This window comes from Vipera ursinii (genome assembly GCF_947247035.1).
Source record: "Vipera ursinii genome assembly, chromosome: 1".
NCBI lineage: Eukaryota > Metazoa > Chordata > Lepidosauria > Squamata > Viperidae > Vipera > Vipera ursinii.
This window is the reverse complement of record NC_139512.1, coordinates 282,302,479-282,325,477: the sequence shown is the minus strand read 5'-3', so window position 1 is coordinate 282,325,477 and position 22,999 is coordinate 282,302,479. Positions and strand designations below refer to the sequence as shown.

Below are 22,999 nucleotides of genomic sequence, written 5' to 3'. Positions count from 1 at the left end.
TAATTCTTTTTGTGTGTGGGGAACTTAAGCTATGTTTTGGTAAGACTTTGGTAACACTCTCTATAGTCAGCAGCATTCTGAGCTATGGCCCAAAGGGGCATTGGAGGGTTATGGTGAGGATTTTTTTCTCAGCAGAACTTGGCCTTATCCAGTTCTTTTTCCAGTTTCTTCCACTATACTATATATAATTTATTTCCAATATTTCACTGTGCTGGAAAGAATAAAACCGAGCATTTAATGGCAAATCTCTGCCATTCAAAATGCTGTGCCTCTTGGTTGCATTAGAAATACCTCTTGATTTGGAAGAGAAAAATATCTCCCAAATGAGGAATCCATTTAAACATTTTCCATAACGAGTTTTGGTTTTAGTATATCAGAGAACTCTTCCATTCACACCCAAAACTCTTGCTGTAGTCAATCTATGACTATACTGTGATTGTTAACAGCTTATATTATTTTAAAAATAAAGTGCAATGGTCAGCACAGCTTTTACACCATATGCCTTAGCCTAAACTCATATGTTTGCTTATGTGCTACTTACTGACATGTGGTTTTAATGAAGCAAGTGTTTTAACTGAAAATAAATCTGTCTTTCGGTGGACTTCTGTCTTCATTTTTAGTGCAGATGTGGTTTAAATGTCAAAAGGAAAAGCAATCTAAATTCCAACACATGAGGGTTATGATTATACATTTGCTCAGGAGCAAATTCCACTAAAATGCATTGGGATCTATTCTCCCATAGGATATAAAATGGATTGCACCAAAGATTTAGTGCTGATAGAATTATAAGCTGTCCTTCTATAGGAATTATCACCAAAGGAAGCCAGCTTTCCTCTTTACAGTATATCTAATACTTAGAGTGTATAAAAATCTGAATGTAACTCCAAGGTCTATTATATGACTCCTGAAATTGTTAAAACAATACATCTAACAGAATAGAAATACTGGTGTTCTAAAACTAGGATTAGCAAAACATTGAAAATGTTTGGTCAATTTAGGCAACTGGTTTTGAAATGCAGATGTTTATTGACAAAAGAAAAAAAATAAATTAAAATATTCCCAATTTGCATTGGATTCAGTTAGATTCCAGGGCAATATCAGGATATGAATATGTTTCATCATATAAATATAAATGAAATAACACAAGGTTATTTTGGTTAATACTGTATAAACCAGATGATCCAATAAGTTTATATAAACCATATGCCATGGTGGCGCAGTGGTTGGTATTACAGGCTAATTCTGCTGGCTGCCAGTAGTTCAATCCCAACCAGTTCAGGGTTGACTCAGCCTTCTACTCTTCTGAGGTAAATAAAATGAGGACCCAGATTGTTGGGAGCAATATGCTAATTTTGTAAGCCACTTAGAGAGGGATGTAAAGCACTAGGAAGTGGAATGTAAATCTAAATGCTATTGTTACTGCTACTGCTATGCATCAATGCCTGGTCAGAATGATGTCAAGATGCTGAATTGTGCATTGTGACATTAAGGTGTAAGCTTCATCCTTTCAAACATACATCACAACATTGCATACAAGCCAATAGTGGGTGGAATCTGCATCACAACCTCATAATGCGTTCTTAAGACTGCCAATTTAACAATCAAGAAACTGATAGCTTTTTTTAATGTTACCACTAAAGTAGAAAAATATTCAGCTGGGAAGACGATAGCAAGATATTCACTAAGATCTTGTTAGGGTAGGCTATATTAACCAGATGTTCACCTTTCTTCTTATCTTCTGGCTTCAAGTACAGGTAGTCCTCAACATACAACCATTCATTTAGTGACCATTTGAATTTACAAGGGCACTGAAAAAAGTGACTTGTCACCATTTTCCGCATGACCATTGCAGCTTCTCCATGGTCACACAATCAAAATTCAGTGTCATGCTTCCCTCTGAGCCTGACTCCGAGGAAGATATGGAGTGCTTTGTTGAGGCCCAGGAGGGGGTGTCTTTGGCTTTGGAGGACTGAAGGGAAGAGCAGGTTGAGGCAGGCCAGGGCCCTTCAGGTTCAGAACAGGAAAGGCATAGTGCAGGCAAGGAGCAAGGGCCCCCCTACACACACCTGATCCTAGAGCAAGGAGAGCAGAGAGGAGGAGAGAACAATGGAGGCAGGCTCAATTGTTTGGGAGGAGAGCGTCCTGCCCCACTTCACAAGGCACACCTGGGGACTAAGATATAAGGAGACGCTATGGGATGGGGCATTTGCTGGGAACAAATGTGTTATCTGGAGATGGTGAATTGTGTTCTTGTTTAAGCAGGACACTTTGAAATCCGGACTGGTTGGTTTCCGGCTTCACAACCACATGCCCAAGATGGCGGACGTGCGGGGCTGAGCTCCGTTAGGAGCTTCAGCAATTTTAGCAATGTGGTGACCCTGGGGAGCTTCACAGTGATATTTGAGTCCTGTGAAGGTTTCGGGTGAAGTTGAGGACGAGCACGAGGTGAGCTGAGCTTCGGTGCCTGCCTTTGGAACGCCTATATGGTTTACCTTGGCTCTGGGAGCCTGGACTCTCCGAGGGCTCCGAGGACTCCGAGGACTCTTTGAGGACTGTCATCTGAGCCCGGAGGAGCCTGGAGGAGCCCGGAGGAGTTTCTGGACGGCTTGGTGGACATGGAAGAGCTGAGCAGAGCCCCGTGCTGTACGGCGCTGACCAGCTGTTTGTCGGTGCCGCAGGGGCCCGGCAAACTCCGATGGAGGCTGTTGGACGTGGAGGAGCTGGGCGGAGCCCCGATGGAGGCTGCTGAGGCTGCTGAGGTGCCCGAAAAGATCCTGATTTTTCGCTGGAGCTCTGCTCAACGTGGCGCCGACCGGTTGACTGTCTGTGCAGCGGGGGTCTCGAGACCCCCTCTACGGAGCCTGGTGGTGTCCCTGAGACCTGTGATGCCCGGATTAATTCTTTACAGCTCGGTGGTGCTCCGGAATGCCTTCCTGCTGCTTGGGGAGCCGCGTGTTGTTGGACTGACTATGAATCGCGGCTTGGAGCAGCGGGGGGGTGAAAATGCTGGAGTGGTGGAGACGTCATCTGGCTGGTGTCCGAGATAGCTGACGGTGAAGGGAGTTGGCCTCTCTGACATGGTGACCTGGCCTGGTGGTGGAACGCGGACGCTGTTGCCTCAGACGTTTGTGAGGCAAAATTTAATCTCTGCGCCGCCAGAAAATGATTAGACCATGTTGTGGTTTCCTTCTTGACTGACTATCATCCGGTCTTTTTGCAACATGGAATTGACTTATATAATCGGAATCTCTCCTACCATTTTGTGACTATACCGGCTTATTAATCCTGATGTATTTTATAGATTCTTTTGCTCTAACTCCCTCCTCTTCTCCCCCCTCCCCTATAATGGAAGGTCCGGGTTATAACCACTGTGGGAGAGTGGTTAAGATTTTACATCTGCTGCCTCCCAGAGGTGAGAGCTCTGGGTGGTATTGCTCCCCCGGTTTTATGTACCAGGCTGCTCCCCGGCCTTGACCGCCGTGAGAGGGCGGGATTCGATCTGTTCTGGGGTTTCCCAGCTCTAGTGGCAGTGGAGCTGGGCTGGCTCTCTGGTCATTTGCCTTCGACTTATTTATTTTGAGATCCTCCCGTATCGATCTGGTCTGCCTTGCTGTCTTTTTTGTCGGACTTGTTTAATGATCATGCGTCTGACTTATTCTAGCACGGTCTTACACGCCCTCAGGGGCCCCCCCCCCATCCTGGGAGCGATCCGCCTTACTCTTTACACCTCCTCTTGATGAAGGCCCCGATTGTTGGGACCCTGAGAGATGGTTGGGCACGGGTAGGGGCCTCCGATATAAGCCAAATAAGAGGCCCCTGGTTAGTTTTTTGGTTAAATTTTTTAGGAGGTTAGGGAGGGGGGTGGGAACTTCTTTTGGTTGTTCGGATATGGGGGGCAGTCCAGCAACCGTTGTTCAGGCCAGGGCTGGGATTGATCGTGGAGGGGAGGAGCGGGGGTCGGTTGCCCCTGGGGCTCCAGGGCAAGTCGTGGGATTGCCCACTTTTTGGAAAACTTGGGCAGTGATTAAAGAACTGTTTCTTTGCCAGCTGACTGCTTTACCTCCGTTCGGGGCCCTGGGTCATCACATTCGGGCATTTGACCACTGGCATGTATTTATGACAGTTGGACTGTCCTGGAGTCATGGGATCACTATTTGTAACCTTCCCAGATAGCTTCTGATAAGCAAAGTCAAGGGGGGGGGGAAGCCAGATTCACTTCACAACCTTGTGATTCAATTAACAACTCCAATTGTGGCAAAAAAGGTCATAAAATGGGGCAAAACTCACTTAACAACTGCCTTGCTTAGCAATGGAAATTTTGGGTTCAATTGTGGTCATAAGTCGAGGACTGCCTGTATTAGTTTTCAATCTTCAAGTAGTGGCATTTTTTTTTAATCTGAGCCTGGCTAATAGTGGTTCATTGAGGTTAATACTGTTAGGAAAGTAAGCCAGCTTCAAGTCATGGTACCTGGTGCTTATTTCTCAGAATTGTAGTTGGTCTTTCTTTTTACTTTCATTTTAATATTATACTCAGCTGACAATAAACTAATTTCATCAATTCTGTACGCTGTAACAATAAATCAAGCTGCAGTGATTTGTGGCTCATAATTTAGCATCAAAATCTTAGGCAGCAGAACCGATGTAGGGATATGAAGTTATAGTTGGCTTCTGAACAGGTGTATGGATGAGACACAGAGATTTGTTCAGGGGCATGGAAGACCCCCATATTATTTTGTTCTTCCACAAACAGGCCAAGAAATCATGTAGCTTAGCTTTATAAGCCAGACTGATGTTAGATATTTAATGCAGAGAGTGTAACACAAGAAATATGTCTTTTAAACCTCCTCATTTAATCACAAGAAAATAACCTCATGCTGTATAACTAAATTAATTTCAGTGGAGCATTGTAAAAAAAAAAGCTGCATTGTAAAGAAATTCCATAGCATAATCATGTACAAAATTATTCTGTTTGTTCAGTTATTTATTTGATTAATGTCATATAATCATATATGACATTAATTTAACAAATCAAAACAACATTTATCATTCAAGGAAGGCTATTTAGAAAATAGTCAATATGAAATGTCTGAAGCAAAAAATGTATCCTAAGGCAAGACACAGATGCTTAACTGCTCTTGAACGAAACACACAGAATGTCTTTAAATCCACAAACCTTTTGAACAGATGGTACTAATCTGAAACATACAATCGGTTCACACAATTTGGACAGGTCTGGGTTTTTTGCCTTTCCCTCACCTTCATGGCTCTTTCCCTTCTTCTCTCTTACATCTTCAGAATAATATTACTCAGACTCCCTCACCTCTATCCTGTGGCTGATATGTATAAGTAAGATTCTCATAGTTCCTCTCCACATCCAAACCTGGAAGTTGTTAAGCTGGTGTTTACTTTTTTTCTTAGAGATTATTACTAGACATTAAGTTTTCCTCTTTTTTTTTTTGCAAAGGGGCCTGTCTACTAAATTAATTTAAAAATGAAATCTCAACTAACAAATTCAATGGCTGGAGGGGGTTAAGATAAGGAACATTTTTTAAAAAAAACACCTTGTCAATATAATATACTGTATAAACTCTGCTTATATAAGCACTCAAGACAGCTCCAACACTTCTGCCAATTAAATTGCTTTCTTCCAACCAAAACCACAGTCAGCTGCTTCCACAATCTGCCATCAGAACAGAAAAAATATGCCAGCAAAGGAGCAAAAAGGAAGGGGGGAGAGAGAGGGCGAGAGAGAGAGTAGTCATGGGAGGAACCAAGTCATATTACAACCCAAAACCAACCAGATAAGGAAGATTTTCTATACCAAGTTAGGCAAAAGGAAAGCTGGACTTGGTCATAGATATAGCTGTATTTTGCCTTGTTGAGACACAGCAAGGATCACTTAGGGAGCACTACCACAATCAAAGCCCCCAAAGCCCATAGAAGCAAGGAAGTACAGGTAGTCCTTGACTTATGACCGCAACTGAGCCCAAAATTTCTGTTGCTAAGTAAGACATTTGTTAAGTGAATTTTGCCCCATTTTATGACCTTTCTCGCTACAATTGTTAAGTGAATCACTGCAGTTTGTTAAGTTAATAACACAGTTGTTAAGTGAATCTGGTTTGCCCATTGACCTGCTTGTCAGAAGGTCTCAAAAGATGATCACATGACCTTGGGACAATGCAATTGTCATAAATATGAGTCCCTTGCCAAGGGTCTGAATTTTGATCACATGACCATGGGATGCCGCAACGCTTAAGTGTGAAAAATAGTCATGTCACTTTTTTCAGTGTCTTTGTAACTTCAAATGGTCAATAAACAAACTATTATTCCACTTAGCAACTGTGCATTTGAGTTTATGCAAGGGCATGGATGGGGAAGGAACCACCATCAACTCAACCCTGGCAAGATGAAGTGTCTAAGGGTTGTTGCCCTTCCCCCTAGGCCTAGATGATACTTCATTTTTGATTCTGGATGGTATGGTATTTCCCCAGACACAGCTGGTCTAGAATTTAGGGTCCTCTTGGACTTGTAGCTTCTGCTCAAGGAGCAGATGGCAGCTGTGGCGGGGAATGGGAAGGGCTTTGCACAGTTTTGCCTAGTGCAACAGTCCCCAACATTTCCAGCTCTTTACCCTGGCAGCAGCGGCAGGGGAGGGAGAGGGAATGGTTGTGCGCGTGTTCACAAAAATGCAGCTTCGCGCGCTCACATGTTCTCCCGCCATTTGTGCAGCTCAGTTCCCAACAGGCCACAGGCCACCACCAAATTGTGGACCAGGGGTTGGTCCAGTTGTGCCCTTTCCTGGGTCTGGAGACTTTACTCATAGATGTTCATGCCTTGATTACCTCCCATGTGGATTACTGCAACATACACTACCTAAGTTACATGAGCAAACCTAGGGAGCCCCATTACTGTGGATGCTACTGCTTCTGGACCAGTTAAAGTTTCTGCATGGTTTTCAAGGGCAGCTAGTCTTTTTTCTGCATTTCAGAGAAGCATGGGCATCATGAAGAGACCCAATTCTTATTTGAAACTGTGTGGTGTGAATAGAGCCCTATGTAAAGCAGCCATGAATGATTCCAGGTTTAAGCTCTACCTGGACAAAGTGACTTCCAACTGACCTCTCTTTAGTCAGTGGTGCTCTCAGGACTTGCCTACTAAAGTGGGTAGTATTAAGGCAGCATCAGATGATTTAAGTCTAGTCGACCTGCTAATTTTAACAATAACCTGAAAATAGGGACATCATGGAAAAAATACCTGGCGGCACTATACCCACGATTTGTGATCCGGCTATGGCACTCAGTTCTGCTTGGATCTTTGTGGATGCCTAAAAATACTATGTTGCTGTGATCCTGAAAGAGGCCATGTATTAAATTATAAGATTCCTCCCTGGTGGAAGGAAGACTTTAGTCATTGTCCTTTACTGCATAAGGATTCCTTGCACAAAGAAGGAATCCAAAAACCAAGAAAGACATGTGGTGATTTTTCCAAGTAGTTACCTTTATTGTTTCATATTTATAGACAGAAACTTGCCAAACTAAAGCAGCCTCCTACTTACATCCAGCAACTATTAGGGAAGGTTTGTCTTCACCTTCTTTCTGTCACACAAACTATCTGACCAATAAGAATTGCCTCTTACTCCTCTGGAATGCACTCCCTCTTTACTGGGAACCCAGACTACATTCCCTCTCATCATCCGTGGTTATTTGGTTCTTCCATTTAGGGAAGGAAATACCTCTGAAACAATGGCCCAATGGATAAAATGACATTTAACCTCAGAAGAACCATTTCCAAACCCTAAAGTAATTAAAAGGGAGAAACAAGAGGAACCAGTTCACTCCAAAATACTTGGAAATAATTCAAAACTACTATATTAGACCCTCAGGTGGAAAGAATACTTTATGTAAGATATTACAAAGACAAAGGGATCACCAAGTGCAGTTAACAAACAGGGTCAAACCTGTCATTAAAAAAAAAACCAGATAAGAACATACAGGAACTCTCTCAAAGGAAATGAAAGCAAGTGATAAAAAATTAAAAGCACTTTCAGGAGCACATGAGGAAGATCATTTAGGCAAGTAATAAAGCATTTTTCAAATATATTTGGAATAGGAAACAGACCTCAGAAGTCATTGGACTGCTAGATGATAAGACCATTAAATGTCTCCTAAAAGAAGAAGAAGATAGTAGAAAAGCTGAATGAATTATTTGCTTCTGTCTTCACTGTTAAAGACATAAGACAGATATCTGTGCCTGAGCAGGCTATTTCAGGGGGAATATCTGATGAACTGAGACAAATAGGAGTAACAAGAGTTAAAAGCAAAATGAGAAAGTAAAGCTAAATAAATCCCTGGATTAAGATGGTATCTACTCAAGAAGTCTTAAATAATTCTTAAACATAAGTTAGCAATTTATTTCTTTGAAAATATGCATCTTCTGTTTATCAGCTGCTCCTTGGCACTGGAAAAAAAAAGACTGGATGGTGCCATTTTTTAAAAAAAAAAGAATCAATGAATAAAAAACAAAACTATAGGCTAATTAACGTAATATCTGTTCCAGCAGAAATGGTCGAAAGTATTATTAAAGGAGGAATAAATTCCAAAAAAATAACAATTCTAGAAAAAGAACCAAAATGGTATTGAAAAAGTAGGTCTTTTCTCATGAGTGTTTGAGGGTGTCTGCAACCACACAAACAAGATGCCCCAATAAATATTGCATGTTTTGACTTTCAAAAGGCCTTTGACAATATCTCTGCTAACATTTCCTGAATTCAGCTGTCATGGGATAAAGGGAAAGCCCTCCAATAGGAAAAAAAAAGAATTGGAATAAATTTCTCACACTGGGGAGATTTGTGTGGGTCTTCAAAGGATAATCTTTGGAATGGTGCATTTTTTTTTGTTTTAAAGGGTTTTATTGGTTTTTATAAGGATGGGAAGGAAAAAGGAGGGGTAGGGATTGGGGTTAGAATACAGGGAAGGTTGGGATAGGGATTGGGGTTTCCCCGATAACACTCAATGTTTGGCAAACAGCATATTGTCTGAGTACACACACACACACACACACACACACACACACAAAAGAATATTAGAGTTAATGATTGATAAATATAGTAAATTATAATAAAAATATTAAGTTTTCAATCCATAATATTTTTCTTACTAGAATACATTCAAAAATACATATCACCTTCCTTTCTCTCTAATTTGGTTATCTAGCCATTGATAAAATTTAGTCCAAGTTCTATAGTAAACTGAATCCCTTCATCCAGTGTGCTCCCACAGGGAGGGTCTTCTCAGGTGCTGCCGGTAAAAGATTGCCGGCGGGTAATGCCCAGGGGGAGGGCCTTCTCAGTGGTGCGCCTGCCCTCTGGAACCAGCTGCCCACGGAGCTGAGGACTGCCCCCGACCTCCGTTCATTCCGCCGGGACCTGAAGACCTGGCTCTTTGAGCTCTCTGGCCCAGGCTGAGAATTTTAATTTTAATTGGGGTTTTTTACTCTCTCAGGGACTGTTATAATCTTTTAATTGTTTTTAATTTTTATGTTTCTTGTTTTAATTCCCTGTAAACCGCCCTGAGTCCTTCGGGAAAGGGCGGTATACAAATCCAATTAAATAAAATAAATAAATAAATAATAAAATAATCCTCTTTCTCATTAATCTCTAAAGTTAATCTATCCATTTCTGCACAATCTAGTATTTTCTTTATTAATACTTCTTCAGTTGGTAAATTTTCATTTTTCCAATATTGGGCATAGATAATTCTCACTGCTGTTAATACATGTAATATTAAATAACCGCTCTCCTTGTCATAGTTGGAATGGTGCTTTTTAACTTGTATATAAGTTATCTGGAGTTACAGGTGATGAATAAAGTGGTGATGCTGATTATAACAAATTGTTTGAGCTGTCTCTGCAAAGAAGCTGAAGAAACAGTAGACCACCTAATTTGCTGTTGCAAGACAATCACACAGACAGATTGCAAACTACAGCATGACAAAGTAGCAACAATGGTACAGTGGAATATTTGTAAGAAATGCCATTTATCTGCAAGCAAGATTGGGTGGGATCACAAAATAGGCAAAGTAATATTTATTATTTATTTATTTTATTACATTTATATACTGCCCTTTCCCTGAGGACTCAGGGCGGTAATAAAAAATGAAGAAGCTAAAGTGCTCTGGAATTTTACAATTCAGACAAACAAGCACTTGCCACCTAACACTCCAGACTTAACAACTGTCAGTAAAAAAGACAAAAAAAGTCTGGATAGTAAACACTGCAATGCGTAGGAGACAGCAGAAGAGAAGAGAAAGAACTGAAGAAAATCATCAACTACAAGACCTGCATACAGGGGGGGGAAACAAATTTGGAAAAAAAATAATACCCTTGACCAAAGATCGGTACACTCCTTCTATCTGGGATGGTCGTCCTCTTCCACCGAGCGCGCAGCTTCGGGAGGGACGCACATGGAGCGGTGAGGGAGGAAGGGGACACCCGCCTAGCCAGCCAGATCAGCCGAATCAACCCTGGCGATCAATGGGGTGACAGATGTCGCAGCCAGATCGCCCTCACATCCAGAAAAAAAATAATGATAGTACCACTAGTCATTGGTGCCTTGGGTGCAATCCCAAAACATCTGGAGTACCACTCAAACACCATCAGCATTGACTAAGTCAGCATCAGTCAACTGCAATGGACAGCTTTACTTGGAACAACTTACATCCTGCAAGGATTAGTTTTAGCACCATAAAACAACATCTGCGTCTCCCAGGTCCTTGGGGAGGGCTCGGCAGATTGATAAATATGTGCCAATTCCAGTCTAAATATCTGGCTGACTATATGGCCAACCATACTAAATGTATATTTTCTGGAATCTGTATCCTCCTTCTGATGAGGACTTTATCCTCTCTCATGTCCCAGCCACTCTGCTAAGCTACCGAAAACTAAAGAAAGCCAGAATAGTCTCTTCCTTGTGAGTAAGCAAAGAAACACTTTTCTTTTAAAGAGTTGATCTGATAGGATACAAAATATGCTTTCCAGGGGAGAGTGGCTGGGAGTTCCAAAAATATAGATTATAAAAGTAGGATGTAGGGACTTCTGCTTGAGGTACCATAGGGCCCAATCAACTATGCAAGCCCATGTTCCATTAGATCCATAAAAGCCATTGAACTGCAAAATGAAAAAAGCTGATAACAATTATTAACAAATTATGCTCCAAAGTCTAATCCCTTCTGCAATATACAGTATATATCCTTGAAAAATTAAAGTTTACTTGATATAATTTAGGAATTTGCTAATTGTGTAGAAAGGCTGAACTGGATTCTTGCTATTTCCATTTATTGGAAAGGAGAAGGAGCTACAGACAATATTAATGTTGCTGCCTTGACCGCTCAGCAGAAAAAGAAATCTGTTTTATCTCCATTAGACACATCTGTTATAAATATTGCCCACAATCAAGGCAAGACCCAGTAAGCTGGCTGGTTGCAGATGGATGATTTGAAGATGCTGAGGTGTAAGATGAAGAGATGGCCCTCAGGGATTGAAATATTTCATCTCAATTCATTGCTAACATTTGAGGGACTCGGTCAGCAGATGGGGTCGGGGGAAAATGCCTTGTGATTTTCTATGTAGAAGAATATCTCACACACATCCACACTCTCTCAAGAATTCTCATCCTCATGGCAGCCTTCGCATGAGGTGTTGGCATAGACAAATAGCTACTGATGCCTTCAACACTGAGTCACTCCAATCACCATCATTAAGGAGAAGCAACAGTAATTCACCTCACCACACAGCACATACCACTGGCAGGCAGCCTTGAGGGCTGAGCTAAACCAGCACGCTCATCATTGGTCATGATTAATTGCCAAACTGAATTCAATGGGCCTGATCGTGAGCAGGCTGAACACAAATTCCATCCAGAATCCCAGAGAAAGCAAATTTGATATTATTATTTTATTTTATTTTATTTGGGGTGGGGGGGGGTGAAGGGAGGCAGCCAAAAGGAATTCCAGGAGCTATTCTGTCCCTAGCCAGAGGAAAATCTGTGGGGTGGATGATTTGTGTTCTGTTTAGTTAATGCTGTTTTTTGAGGTGGCTGAAAGACCCCTTCTACATTTCTTTTTAATGTTTATAAAGCCTGTCACATTTACAGCAGCTGCTTGAAGAATACTTTATTCTTAGAATATATGAGAACTTATTTCCAATTTCTCTTTGTGAAGTGTAGTTTTCTTTACTGTTTGAGGGCCAGTGCTTGCCTGTGCCATTATTGCTAATTTTGATTATATGTCTTGATAACACTTGGAAGCCTTCTTGTTCGCCCTTATCTCTTTCTCTGATAAAGTTCAGTGAGGTGAATTTCTTCATGGTGTCTTCTCCATGAAAGAGTAGGAAGTTGAGGAGACTACAGAGTACTGATCTCTACAATGATAAACACATGCCTTATTCTTTTTGTTTCTTGCAAAATACAAGATTTATTTTTAACCATGTAAATTTATCTAATTCAAATTCTAAATTCTAGCACTTTTGCTCATTTCATAACCAGTGCATCAGGGAGCACAGATTTTATCCACTACAAAAAGATTTCCTTCACTTTTATCATATAAGAAAGACCTTCAATTGGTGAAAATGTGCTGCAATCTTTGAGGTTCTGAAACAGCTAACGCGCCTGGAAAATAAATGCATGTTTGAGTGGTCTCCAATAAGTTTCAAGTAACAGAGCTTTCAAAACTTAAGGTTATTAAAGTTACCAAAATCTGGAAAAATAATAGGAAAGGAATTATTAATAACACCAGAGAGTTGAAGGAAAAAAAGAGTATTGGAAGAATATCTGAAGGACAGTGAAGAAGAGAAAGAAAGAAAGAATATGGAGACACCAAACCAGCATACAAGAAGGACCAAATGAAGAACAGAAAAAGAGGCAAAGGATTACATGGTTAGCACACACACACATACACATAACGACAACAAGAAGAGTTAAGCAGATAACAAACAGACTTAACAATGGCTAAGAGAAAAGCTGAAGAAAGAGACAGAGAAGGTAATTCTGGCTGCACAAGACCAAGCTTTAGGAACAAATGCAAGATTTGAGGATGAGAGTCCAAAATCCAGTGCAGAAAACAAGCTATCCAAAGAGCTTTCCCCAGATAAGATGATTGCTGAATCCAATTAACAGGCCACACATCTAGTAAGAACAAACACAAAGTTCAGATGCCTTTTAAAAATGGACCTTTGGGATAACCATGATCTGGATGACTGAGAATCTCCATAGACATTTAGCAGGAAAGAAAGAGAATAGAGAGATAAGTATTAACCTGACCACTAGTTTACTGTATTTTCCGGCGTATAAGACGACTGGGCGTATAAGACGACCCCCCAACTTTTGAGATGATTTTCATGGGTTAAAAAGTCATCTTATACGCCGGAAAATACGGTAATTATTAATATGACTTAAAGGGAAGAAATAAGGACAATTTTAAAGGCAAAGTTCTCCTTTGACATTTTCATAGCTAACTGATACTTAGATGCTGAGCCTGTTATGTGCAGTATGTTTACAGAGCAGGTTACATGCTGTAATAGATGTGTGACTCCAGAACACTCCCATATCATGTAGTCAGAACTGTGCTAGACTTAACACATCCACCAAACTCCATAAAGAGATGAAAAATTTGATCCATCACTAGAACTACAGACTAAAAGAAAAGAAAAAAAGTAAGGAAAAGGAAGTGTTTTATACTATGGTCCCTGAACACACACACAGACACACACAGACACACACACACACACACACTGGATTTACAATGCAACTATTCATATTGATTTCAGCATTGCTCTATAAGGGACAATCCTAAAAGTTCTTTATGGTCAAAAGTAATCCTTTTCCAACTCATTACTATCCAGAGGTGCTGGATCTCAACTCTTATAATCTCACAAAAATATACTGTAGCTAAGAACATGGGCACCAGGTTGGGCAAAGCTGTTCTGTGGTTGTTAAAAGATCTTTGTATTATCACAGAAAAAAAAAACCACAGGAGTTTGGATTTCAAAGCTCAGTGAGGATTTTTATCGTTGCTGAGCATAGACAAAGGTAGAGCCATTTAGACAATTAAAAAAAGCATTCCAGAATGCTTTATTTAACCCAGTACAAGGATGAGACAGAATGTCTCTTTAAAGAATTCTTGGTGCTTTGAAGGTTTTTTGAAGCTAAGAGAAATAAAGAATGCACAATGCACAAAACTGTCTCTCAAAGATGTCTCTGTGTGGTCTCTCTCTCTCTCTCTCTCTCTCTCTCTCTCTCTCTCTCTCTCTCTCTCTCTCTCTCTCTCTCACACACACACACACACACACACACACTTTCTTTATATGTAAATGAAGGTAAATCTCTGTGATCACTGGTATTTATGTATCAAGAAGGATGGTATTGTGCTGAGAATCAAACCCTGCAGTTAAGCTGGAAAGCTTCTCCACTTTTTGCTTGGGCAAACAATACAAAACTCTGAGTAGTTCAGCTACTATTAGCCAAAGTATCCATCAGATTAACCAGAAACAAAGCACAATCAAGAATATCTGGATACAAAGATAAATAATCAACAAAAATGTATATAGGATTTGATTTTAATTTATTGAGATTTAATTTATTGAGATTTCTATACCGCCCTTCTCCCTAAGGGACTCAGGGCGGTTCACAGGGCATATATAAATAACAATACAAAAATTAAAAGAAAATTAAACCAATGCCCAATTAAAACAAGAATGATAAAATAATAACAAGCCTATAAAAACCCATATACCCCCATCAGGCCAGACCCGCTAGTTCAAATAAATGGGTCTTCAACCCGCAACGGAAGGATCGGAGGTCCGATGCCGTCCGGAGCTCAACCGGCAGTTGGTTCCATAATGCCGGAGCACCCACAGAGAAGGCCCTCCCCCTGGGGGCCACCAGTCGACATTCCTTGACCAGAGGCACCCTGAGGAGGCCCTCTCTGTGGGCACGCACAGGGCGGAGGGGAGTCGACGCCGGCAGCAGGTGGTCCTCGAGGTATCGCGGACCCATGCCATGTAGGGACTTAAAGATCTTAACCATGATGTACTACATATTTTTTCCAATATGTAAATAAGTTATTTAGAAATATTTCAGTTCTGGTTGCTTCTGTTCCAGCCTTTTTCACTATTCTTTGTTTAAACACTCTTTATGGAGAATTAAATTGGTAATTACAGTGTTGTCCAAGCATTACAAACAGACCAGTATTTTTTACATCCTATTCCTTCAGACCCTATTTTGTGCCACAGGCAGTCCTTGCTTAGCAAGGATAATTGGGACCAGAACTTCCCTTGCTAAATAATGCTGTGGTAAATTGGGACATTGTGTAACTGTATCGCTTCATTGCTGCTATTAAGTGAGGATTGGGGGTGTTCAGCACCACTTCCTTGCAGCTTCTTACACACAAAGTCTGTAGGGAAGTCAGCAAGAAGTTGCAAACTCCAGGAGGCTTGTAAGTAGGTTGGCAGGCAGGAACTGACTGCTGCTGGGTGAGGTAGGGTACACAAACAGTTTTGAAGCTGGGGGTGGCTGCTGTCAAATACAGGTTATGCGTAGTCAGCCAGTGAGATGTGTCACCAGAGCTGCAGGGCCAAGAGTGGCTGCTGTTGAGTAGGAGAGACTTATCAGAAAGACTTTTGACCTTTTCTGCCAGCTTCCCCATTGACTTGACTCCAGGGAAAGGTTGAAGGCAAACGAGGTCCAGGCAGAAGAAGAACATCATGGCTTCAAAATCTAAGGGACTGGTTTGGACAAAACTCAGCAGCACTTTTTCGTGCAGTGGCTGATAAAAACAGGATCGCCAACTTGATCGCCAATGTCTGATGACGGATATGGCACAAAAAGAAGAAGAGTGGGAAGCTGTCAACTTGTGGCAACTGTGTGACGGCAGGGCACTGAAACCATTGCAAGTGGTGATTGCAAAGCATCAGATTTCAGTCACGTGACAATGGGGATGCAAGAGCTGGAACTTTGAACAGTCACTGAATGAGCGTTCAATGAGCAAAGATTACCTTTATTTGAGTGGTAAACTGAAAAAAACATAACTGCAGAACCAATCTATCCAAATAGAAATACTGAAGGTTTTTAGGTCCGTGTGTGTTTCGTTAACAGTTTCCTGTTGTCAAATCCCACCTATTTTAATGCTCTTTCTTGATTATGTACAGCATCAGCTTTTGATTACATGGATGAAGCAATACTTTAATTTGCTGTTTTCATCTTGCATTTATATTTTTAAGACCAGAACATAATACAGTTAAGACTAGAGACTTTTTACCACTATTTCCACTACTTGCTACAAACAGTAGACAATACATTATGATAGACCTGCAAACACAGCGCTCTCAAACAATACTGAATTAATGCTTCCTTAATTGGATTCTTATTTATTCATAAACATCACAGAAAAAACTTCATTGGGGAATGAAGAATTCATTGCTGGTTTCTGCTTGTGCTATAGTGCAGGGCTTTTCAACCAGTGGTACGGGTACCACCTGTGGTACATTGGCACCTGGCAGGTGGTACGCAACCATCCTAGAAAAGTGGTAGAAAGGGAGGGGAATGAGCTGAACCAGTGGCAGCACCGCACAAGCCTGAGCAAGAGATGGCTGGAGCTGCAGGGCTGTCAGGGCTGAGCAGAAGTGCCAGGATCAGCACCAGGCTCCAGCTGGAGATCGGCACAGATCCTGGCGCTTCTGCTGAAGCCAGAAGAAGCACCGATCAGCTGGAATGTTGCAGCATCTCCAGGGTCTTGTGATTTACATTCAGATGCTTGGCAACTGATTCATATTTATGATGGTCACAGTGTCCCAGGGTCATGTGAAGTGACCAAAACCTGCTGTAACCACCCAGCAGATGGGGGGAATAAAAACCAAACACCACCCACCCCACCCCCACTGCCAATCCTCAACAGAAATGCACACAACAATAAAAACCTTGGACAGGAGGAAGAGCGCCGCCGGGCAGGCAGGCCGGTGTCTTGCTCAGCAGTGGCTTGGGGGCCATTTTTTTCAGTGCCATTGTAACTTCAAACAGTCACAAAGCGAACTGTTGTAAGTTGAGGACTACCTGTACTTCATCACTTTTTTCCTTTTTTTTTTTTTTTTGGTCATCAAGTTTTTGACACCTTGTTAGGTGACTGGCGGTACTCGGATGTTGCCATATCCTAAAAGTAGTACAATGGGTGAAAAAGTTGAAAAGCCCTGCTATAGTGTTTATACACGGAATCTACAGTATATGTTTAATACTTTATATCCCATATTTTAGTTATGTATAGGATGTAATCATTATCTAGGGAATAAACATTGCTCCTTTGTATAGATAATTTTACCACATCTACAAGATGTGAGTTTCCAAGTGATTCATGATGAGCTGGAACATCAGGGTTACAATGTGGTACCTGATTTACAAACCCAAATTGATGCAATTGGTTTTCTTCCTGCCCCTCGTGTTTCATCCTGTACTGATTTTTTTTAAATGAGCTGACATTCTAAGACTGAGATTAAAACAATAAAAATTTTCACCTTGTGTCTACAGAATATCTGGCAATTTCCTTACCTTTGCAGTTTCCCCTGTAGGCAATGTCTAGCTGAGGATCTTTGCATTTTGCCCGTAGAAATTCACATCGAGATAAGAAAGTCCTGCCATCTGAAGCACACAATGACTTTTGAGGGGAACCTGTGCATTCCAGACTACATTCTTTGTCTTTGTCTTGTTCCACTCTTAAAAACTTTATGAGGTAGAAGGGAGAGAGAGAGAGAGAGCAAAAAAAATATATGTGAGACTGAAGTCGCATTCAAAAGATCTTGCATCTTATTGATTGATTGACACAATTTATTTATTTATAGTCTTAGCTAAATGGCAGACTATATAAATTGTGTACCAAAGATTTCAGGTTCAACAGTACCCATCGTCCCAGATTAAGCTGGAAGAGATGCCACAGTGAAATAATGAAAAAGAAACAATTCTGATTGATTTGACTTCTTGCTTTTGACAGGATTCATTGAAGACTGGTGCACAAGCAAGCTCTTATTAGTCACCTTCATATAGGAACATGAACATCTTGGTTGAAAACAAAATTCACCCCAAAGGCAAGCTGAATTTTCTAAAACCACAGGGTGTGTGTGTGTGTGGGGGGGAATCTAGCTCCTATAGCTATGGAAGAATTCAATTTTTGTTTAATGGTGGCTGATATTTGTTTGGAGCAGACAAAACTGTAGCTAAAGGCAAAGTAGCTACTGAAATAGGAGCATCAATTCTCCACCTCTGGAAGCCCCTTGCAAAGCCCAGAAGAATTCTGGAGAAAGGAGAAGCCACTGATTATGCTGGAAATTACTGCTTTCCACCATTAATAGGAAGAAACCTATCTATTCTTCACTATCAACTTGCTTATTGAACAAGAGCTCATAAGAAAAGTCTACCATGTGTATGCTCTCTGTGTGTTTGTGTGTGTGTGTGTGTGTTTATGTGTGTATATTGGAGCTGAGTTAATTGCCTCAGACACAATTTCTATTTATACTATTTTTTTGCTGTTCTCCTGATATTTATCGTGGTTTACTTTATTTTGGGTGACAATATAAATTGATATGATAAATAAGATAAAATAAATTGGTCCAAATGTCTCTTTCATGAAATTGAAACACAATTAGTAGAAGAAGCAATGTAGGAGAATGTCCCTGCATAGCAAATAGCAATGACAATAGCTATTTGAAAACTCCATACAGTACTAATTTTGAAAGTCAGAAAAGAGAGAAGTAACTTCATTGCCTTCCACGACTCTTCAAAAGTATAATCAATTACTTAGCCCTATGAAAGCAGAAAGGCATTTTATTTTCATTTCCCATAAAGGCTGGCAACACATAAAAGAAGTAAATTCACCTTAATTTTTCAGCAAATGTCTCTATCTTTCACCTGCTCTAAAATACCAATAAAAGTATGAAAGGCATGTAGTTACCTGGAGATCATTGCTGTGAGGCACAAGGGAGGAAGACGTTTTGAGCCAGAGAATGCCAATGAGCCCACACATACAAATCTTTTAATACTGCTACTGTTTTTATCAAGCACAAGTGGCTAAAAGCATTAGAACTTTAATGTTTTAATCTTTCTCTCAATGCCATTCTATCAAGTCATTCACAAATCTTGTTTTTCTCAGTGATTCCATGTATGGAATTCTAGGCATAAAGTTTGCCAGTCTTTCCGACAGAGGCCAGAAACTGTAATGCAGGAATGGGGGGACACAAACTTGCATGGCTTCTTAGTGAAGGAACTAAGGAACTCTTCTCCTGCCTCTTTGCTGGTACTGTGAGATGCCCATGCCAGCATTCAATCTGGATTGGCCATCTTACACCTCTGTCCTCCTTCCTCAGGAAAGTTACTGAAATTTGCAACTGCGATGTGTTGATGAATCATTCACTCATGCAATTTAGCCACTCCATATTTTGGGATTAACAACTGATGAAATATTCTGAGGTCTTTGTTATGTATCCAGGTGCAGGCATCTACATAGCAGCAGCCACCAGGGGGCGTTGGCCTGGACGGTTTCAGCGGGAAACCCAGTTTCGGCGGGAAACCTAGGGCCAACCCCATTGGCCAGCCGCCTACCTGGCCAGGTATATAAGGAGGCCAGGTAGCCCTTGTTCTTCAGTATGAAACCCCCCCCAAATAAAGAGCTGAACTCGTACTCCGGCTGGCACCTCTTCCTTGCGTCGGACCCACTACATTACAGTCTTAGACTTCTACGCTCACAGATATTTCTTCAACATGGGCATGCCTGTACTGTATCTGTGTTGAATCAAAATCATTTCCCTTTTTGAGGAGAATGAATATTATTGTATTATTTGCATTTATGTGACAAATGATTGTGACTACAGAGTTATGATAAAGGACAAACAAGTCAGGTCCATAATGTGAGAATTACTACCTAGGAAATCTGGTGATATTTTTTTTAAAAAAGTATGTTATAAAATACTTTCATTCACAGTTTATTTTCTTTTATTATGTGCATTTTTGATTTTGCCTTCAGGTATTATACAAGGACAATAGCAAGGATGACAATAACTTCACTGTTCAGAACTGGAGTACTAAGAATCTTTGAAATTATGAATTCCTATCTGTACAAAAATACTTTAGAGAGCTGGGCTTCAAAACAATTGACTTAATCATTGTCACCCCCTGCAAACAACTGTGATGGTGTTGTTGTTTTTTTTTGTTAAATATAAGATTTCCAAAGTAAGCATAGAGAATCTATGAACCATAGCTAATATTTATATGCATTTATGTGTGCATGTACCAGCACGCATAAGGTAAACCCACTTCATTTTTGTGTAATAGCTGCAGTCTTTGCATTTCATCACATTTCATTCTAAAGAAAATATAAAAGTCTTAAAGGGAGACTTGATAATTACAATCTTCTGTAAATTGTGCAACAATGTCATACATTTCATTATAAACCCAATATTCAGAACACTGGAACTGGAGCACATGTTTAACAGTATAATGGAATACTAACAAACAATAGGAACATTCTTTGCACATTGCACCTCTTGTTTGTCAGAACTTTTTCTTCCTATGCTTGAATAATGAACAGATTCAAAATAGCTAAATCTGCTCACAGAAACAAATCCTTGATCTGTGAGGCTATGTTCCCTTTGGTGCAATTTTTACATATGCCTAGTTTATTTTCATCGCTAGAAATGAACTTTGAGAAATGAAATATACCTTCCATATGCACTTTTCTACACTCTTGACTGAAGACTGAAGACTGATCAAGATAACTATGTTACTATATGGCCAACTAAAATTAGTATTAAACTTGCTGCATAACAGTTCTAACTTTTATTAGTATTAACTGGATCCTGAATACAGTTCTTTGTGTTTGAGAGAAGTTATAAACTGCAACTGTAGGCATACTTATCAAGAAGCCTTATTGACTTCAGCAAGCCAGGCTTCAGCAATCAAGCTTAGAACTGTCTGCAAAGTTCCTCTATGGCAACTATGCTGGCTGGGGAATTCTGGGAGTTGAAGTCCACAAGTCTTAAAATTGCCAAATTTGGAGCTCCTGCTTTATGGGCTTTCTAAGGTCAATCTTATTATTCTTAGTGAAAAGAATACCAAATGGAATATAATCAGCAATGGCTTCCTACTGCATCAACACACTGGTATAGTTGAATGAAGCTACAGCCCAAGTCAGAAGAAGCACCTAGGAAAGGAGAGCAAGAAAATTAGAAGCACCTTTCTACAACCATGTCTTTCAATTCTATATCCCTTTTATAATGAAAGCAGATGTACACTTCTTTAAGTATTCTGATAAAAGGGCAAAAGCTGGGGTGTCTGTAACATGTGGTCAAAAAGTTAAAATGGCAGCCACCACAGTGTTCTTTTTTAATTTGTGTTGCATGCAATACACATAAACCACAGGCACAGCATGGGTCACACCATTGTGGGCACTGTGTGGGCAATTTTAACAATTAACCTACTTAATCCATACGTATGAAAATGACTGAGTCCAAATAGTACACTAATTCAAAATGAAACACACTATATAATTTTGAAAAGTGAGATTATAAAAGCCCAATGTAGCACAATGCCAACAAAGAAGAAAAATAACAGCTCTCAAAAGAAACCAGAATGGTTGCATAAAGAACTCTCTGATAAATTGAAAGACAAAAAGGACAAGCATAAAAAGTGGAAAGAGGGGTGGCAAGGCTCCGTCGATGGCGGTCATTTTTGACTGTCAGCCCCGTTGTTCTATGGTTTGGGAACCCCCCCTTCGGGAGAAGAGGGGGGGTGAGCATTCAGGTAGAGGTAGAGCTCCCCTAGATCCCCAGAATGATTAGTCTGGGGAGCGAAGGGAGAGAGCTCCCTCAGAGCCTGAATTCAGCTCTGGACTTGGGGACTCCTCTGTTTTAAAGTTTTAAAACAGAGCAGGACGCTGCAACCATCTCTGCATTCAATATTGAACTTTGGATTACTCGGACACAGGCAGAGCTGAGCAGGAGATTTCTGAATTTGCAAGTACAAGATCTTTAACTCTGGGGAGTTATTTTTTTCTCTTCTCCAAAGCTTAATTTAAAAGAAAGGGGAGGAAGATGGCACCAGAATGAACTTTTAAAAGCTGTAAAAGACTCTCTTAAAAACATGTGAAGCTGGTACAAAAGAGATTTACAAGATTCGGAGATTTAAAAGGAAAGCAACAAAGTTGCAACCTGGGTTTCTAAGTTGAACTGTGATTTTTTTAAGGACTGGGTGAAAAAGTGAAAGTGAGAAATGAAAGTTAATGAGTGTTAAAATGGCTTCTAAACTGCCTAGAGCTCCTGTTTCCAGAAGTGAAGGGGCATATCCAGCTCAACAACAATCTGTATTTCAGACCTTGATGCCATCCCCCGCACCACCCTCATCAACATTAACATTAAAAGACTTACAAGAGGCGTTAAAACTTCAATCTGAGCAAATAGCAGAGCTCATTAGTGAGAAAAATAAGGAAATAAGAAAGGATATTTTACTGGCATGCCAGGGTTGGCAGTTTGTATTGAGCATTTGGATGAACGTGTGGAAGAAATTAATCAAAATAATTTGATATTGGAAGCTAAAATATGTGAAGTTGAGAATAAAATGGATAAGATTGATGATGAGGTAGTAATGATACAATATAGAGACATGGAGTTTGCTTTGAGGATAAGACGTCTGAAAGAAAATCCACAAGAAAATTTGGAAGAGACATTCGCAAAGGCCCTGGCACCTATATTGGGATGACGACTGAAAATTTTATAAGGGAAATAGATAGAATATTTTGTGTCAACTCTTGGATTGCCAGGCAAAGAAAACTACCAAGAGATGTGGTTGTTTATTTTACAAAGAGAACAATTAGACATGCAATTATTCAAGCTTTTTATAATAACAGATTTAAAGTGGCTGATCAAGAGGTCCTAATTTTGAAAGAATTCCATCAAAAATTTTAAGAAAAATGAAATA

At 40.4% G+C, this 22,999-nt stretch overlaps 1 protein-coding gene across 1 annotated transcript in view; it reads right to left on the bottom strand.

Moving 5' to 3' along the window:
• Positions 1 to 22,999, bottom strand: part of SMOC2 (SPARC related modular calcium binding 2) — a 132,359-nt gene that overhangs the window by 77,474 nt on the left and 31,886 nt on the right. The window contains exon 2 of the mRNA XM_083366394.1: positions 17,588 to 17,759. Coding sequence (XP_083222520.1) covers positions 17,588 to 17,759 — 172 coding nt within the window. The remainder of the gene's footprint in view (positions 1 to 17,587; positions 17,760 to 22,999) is intronic.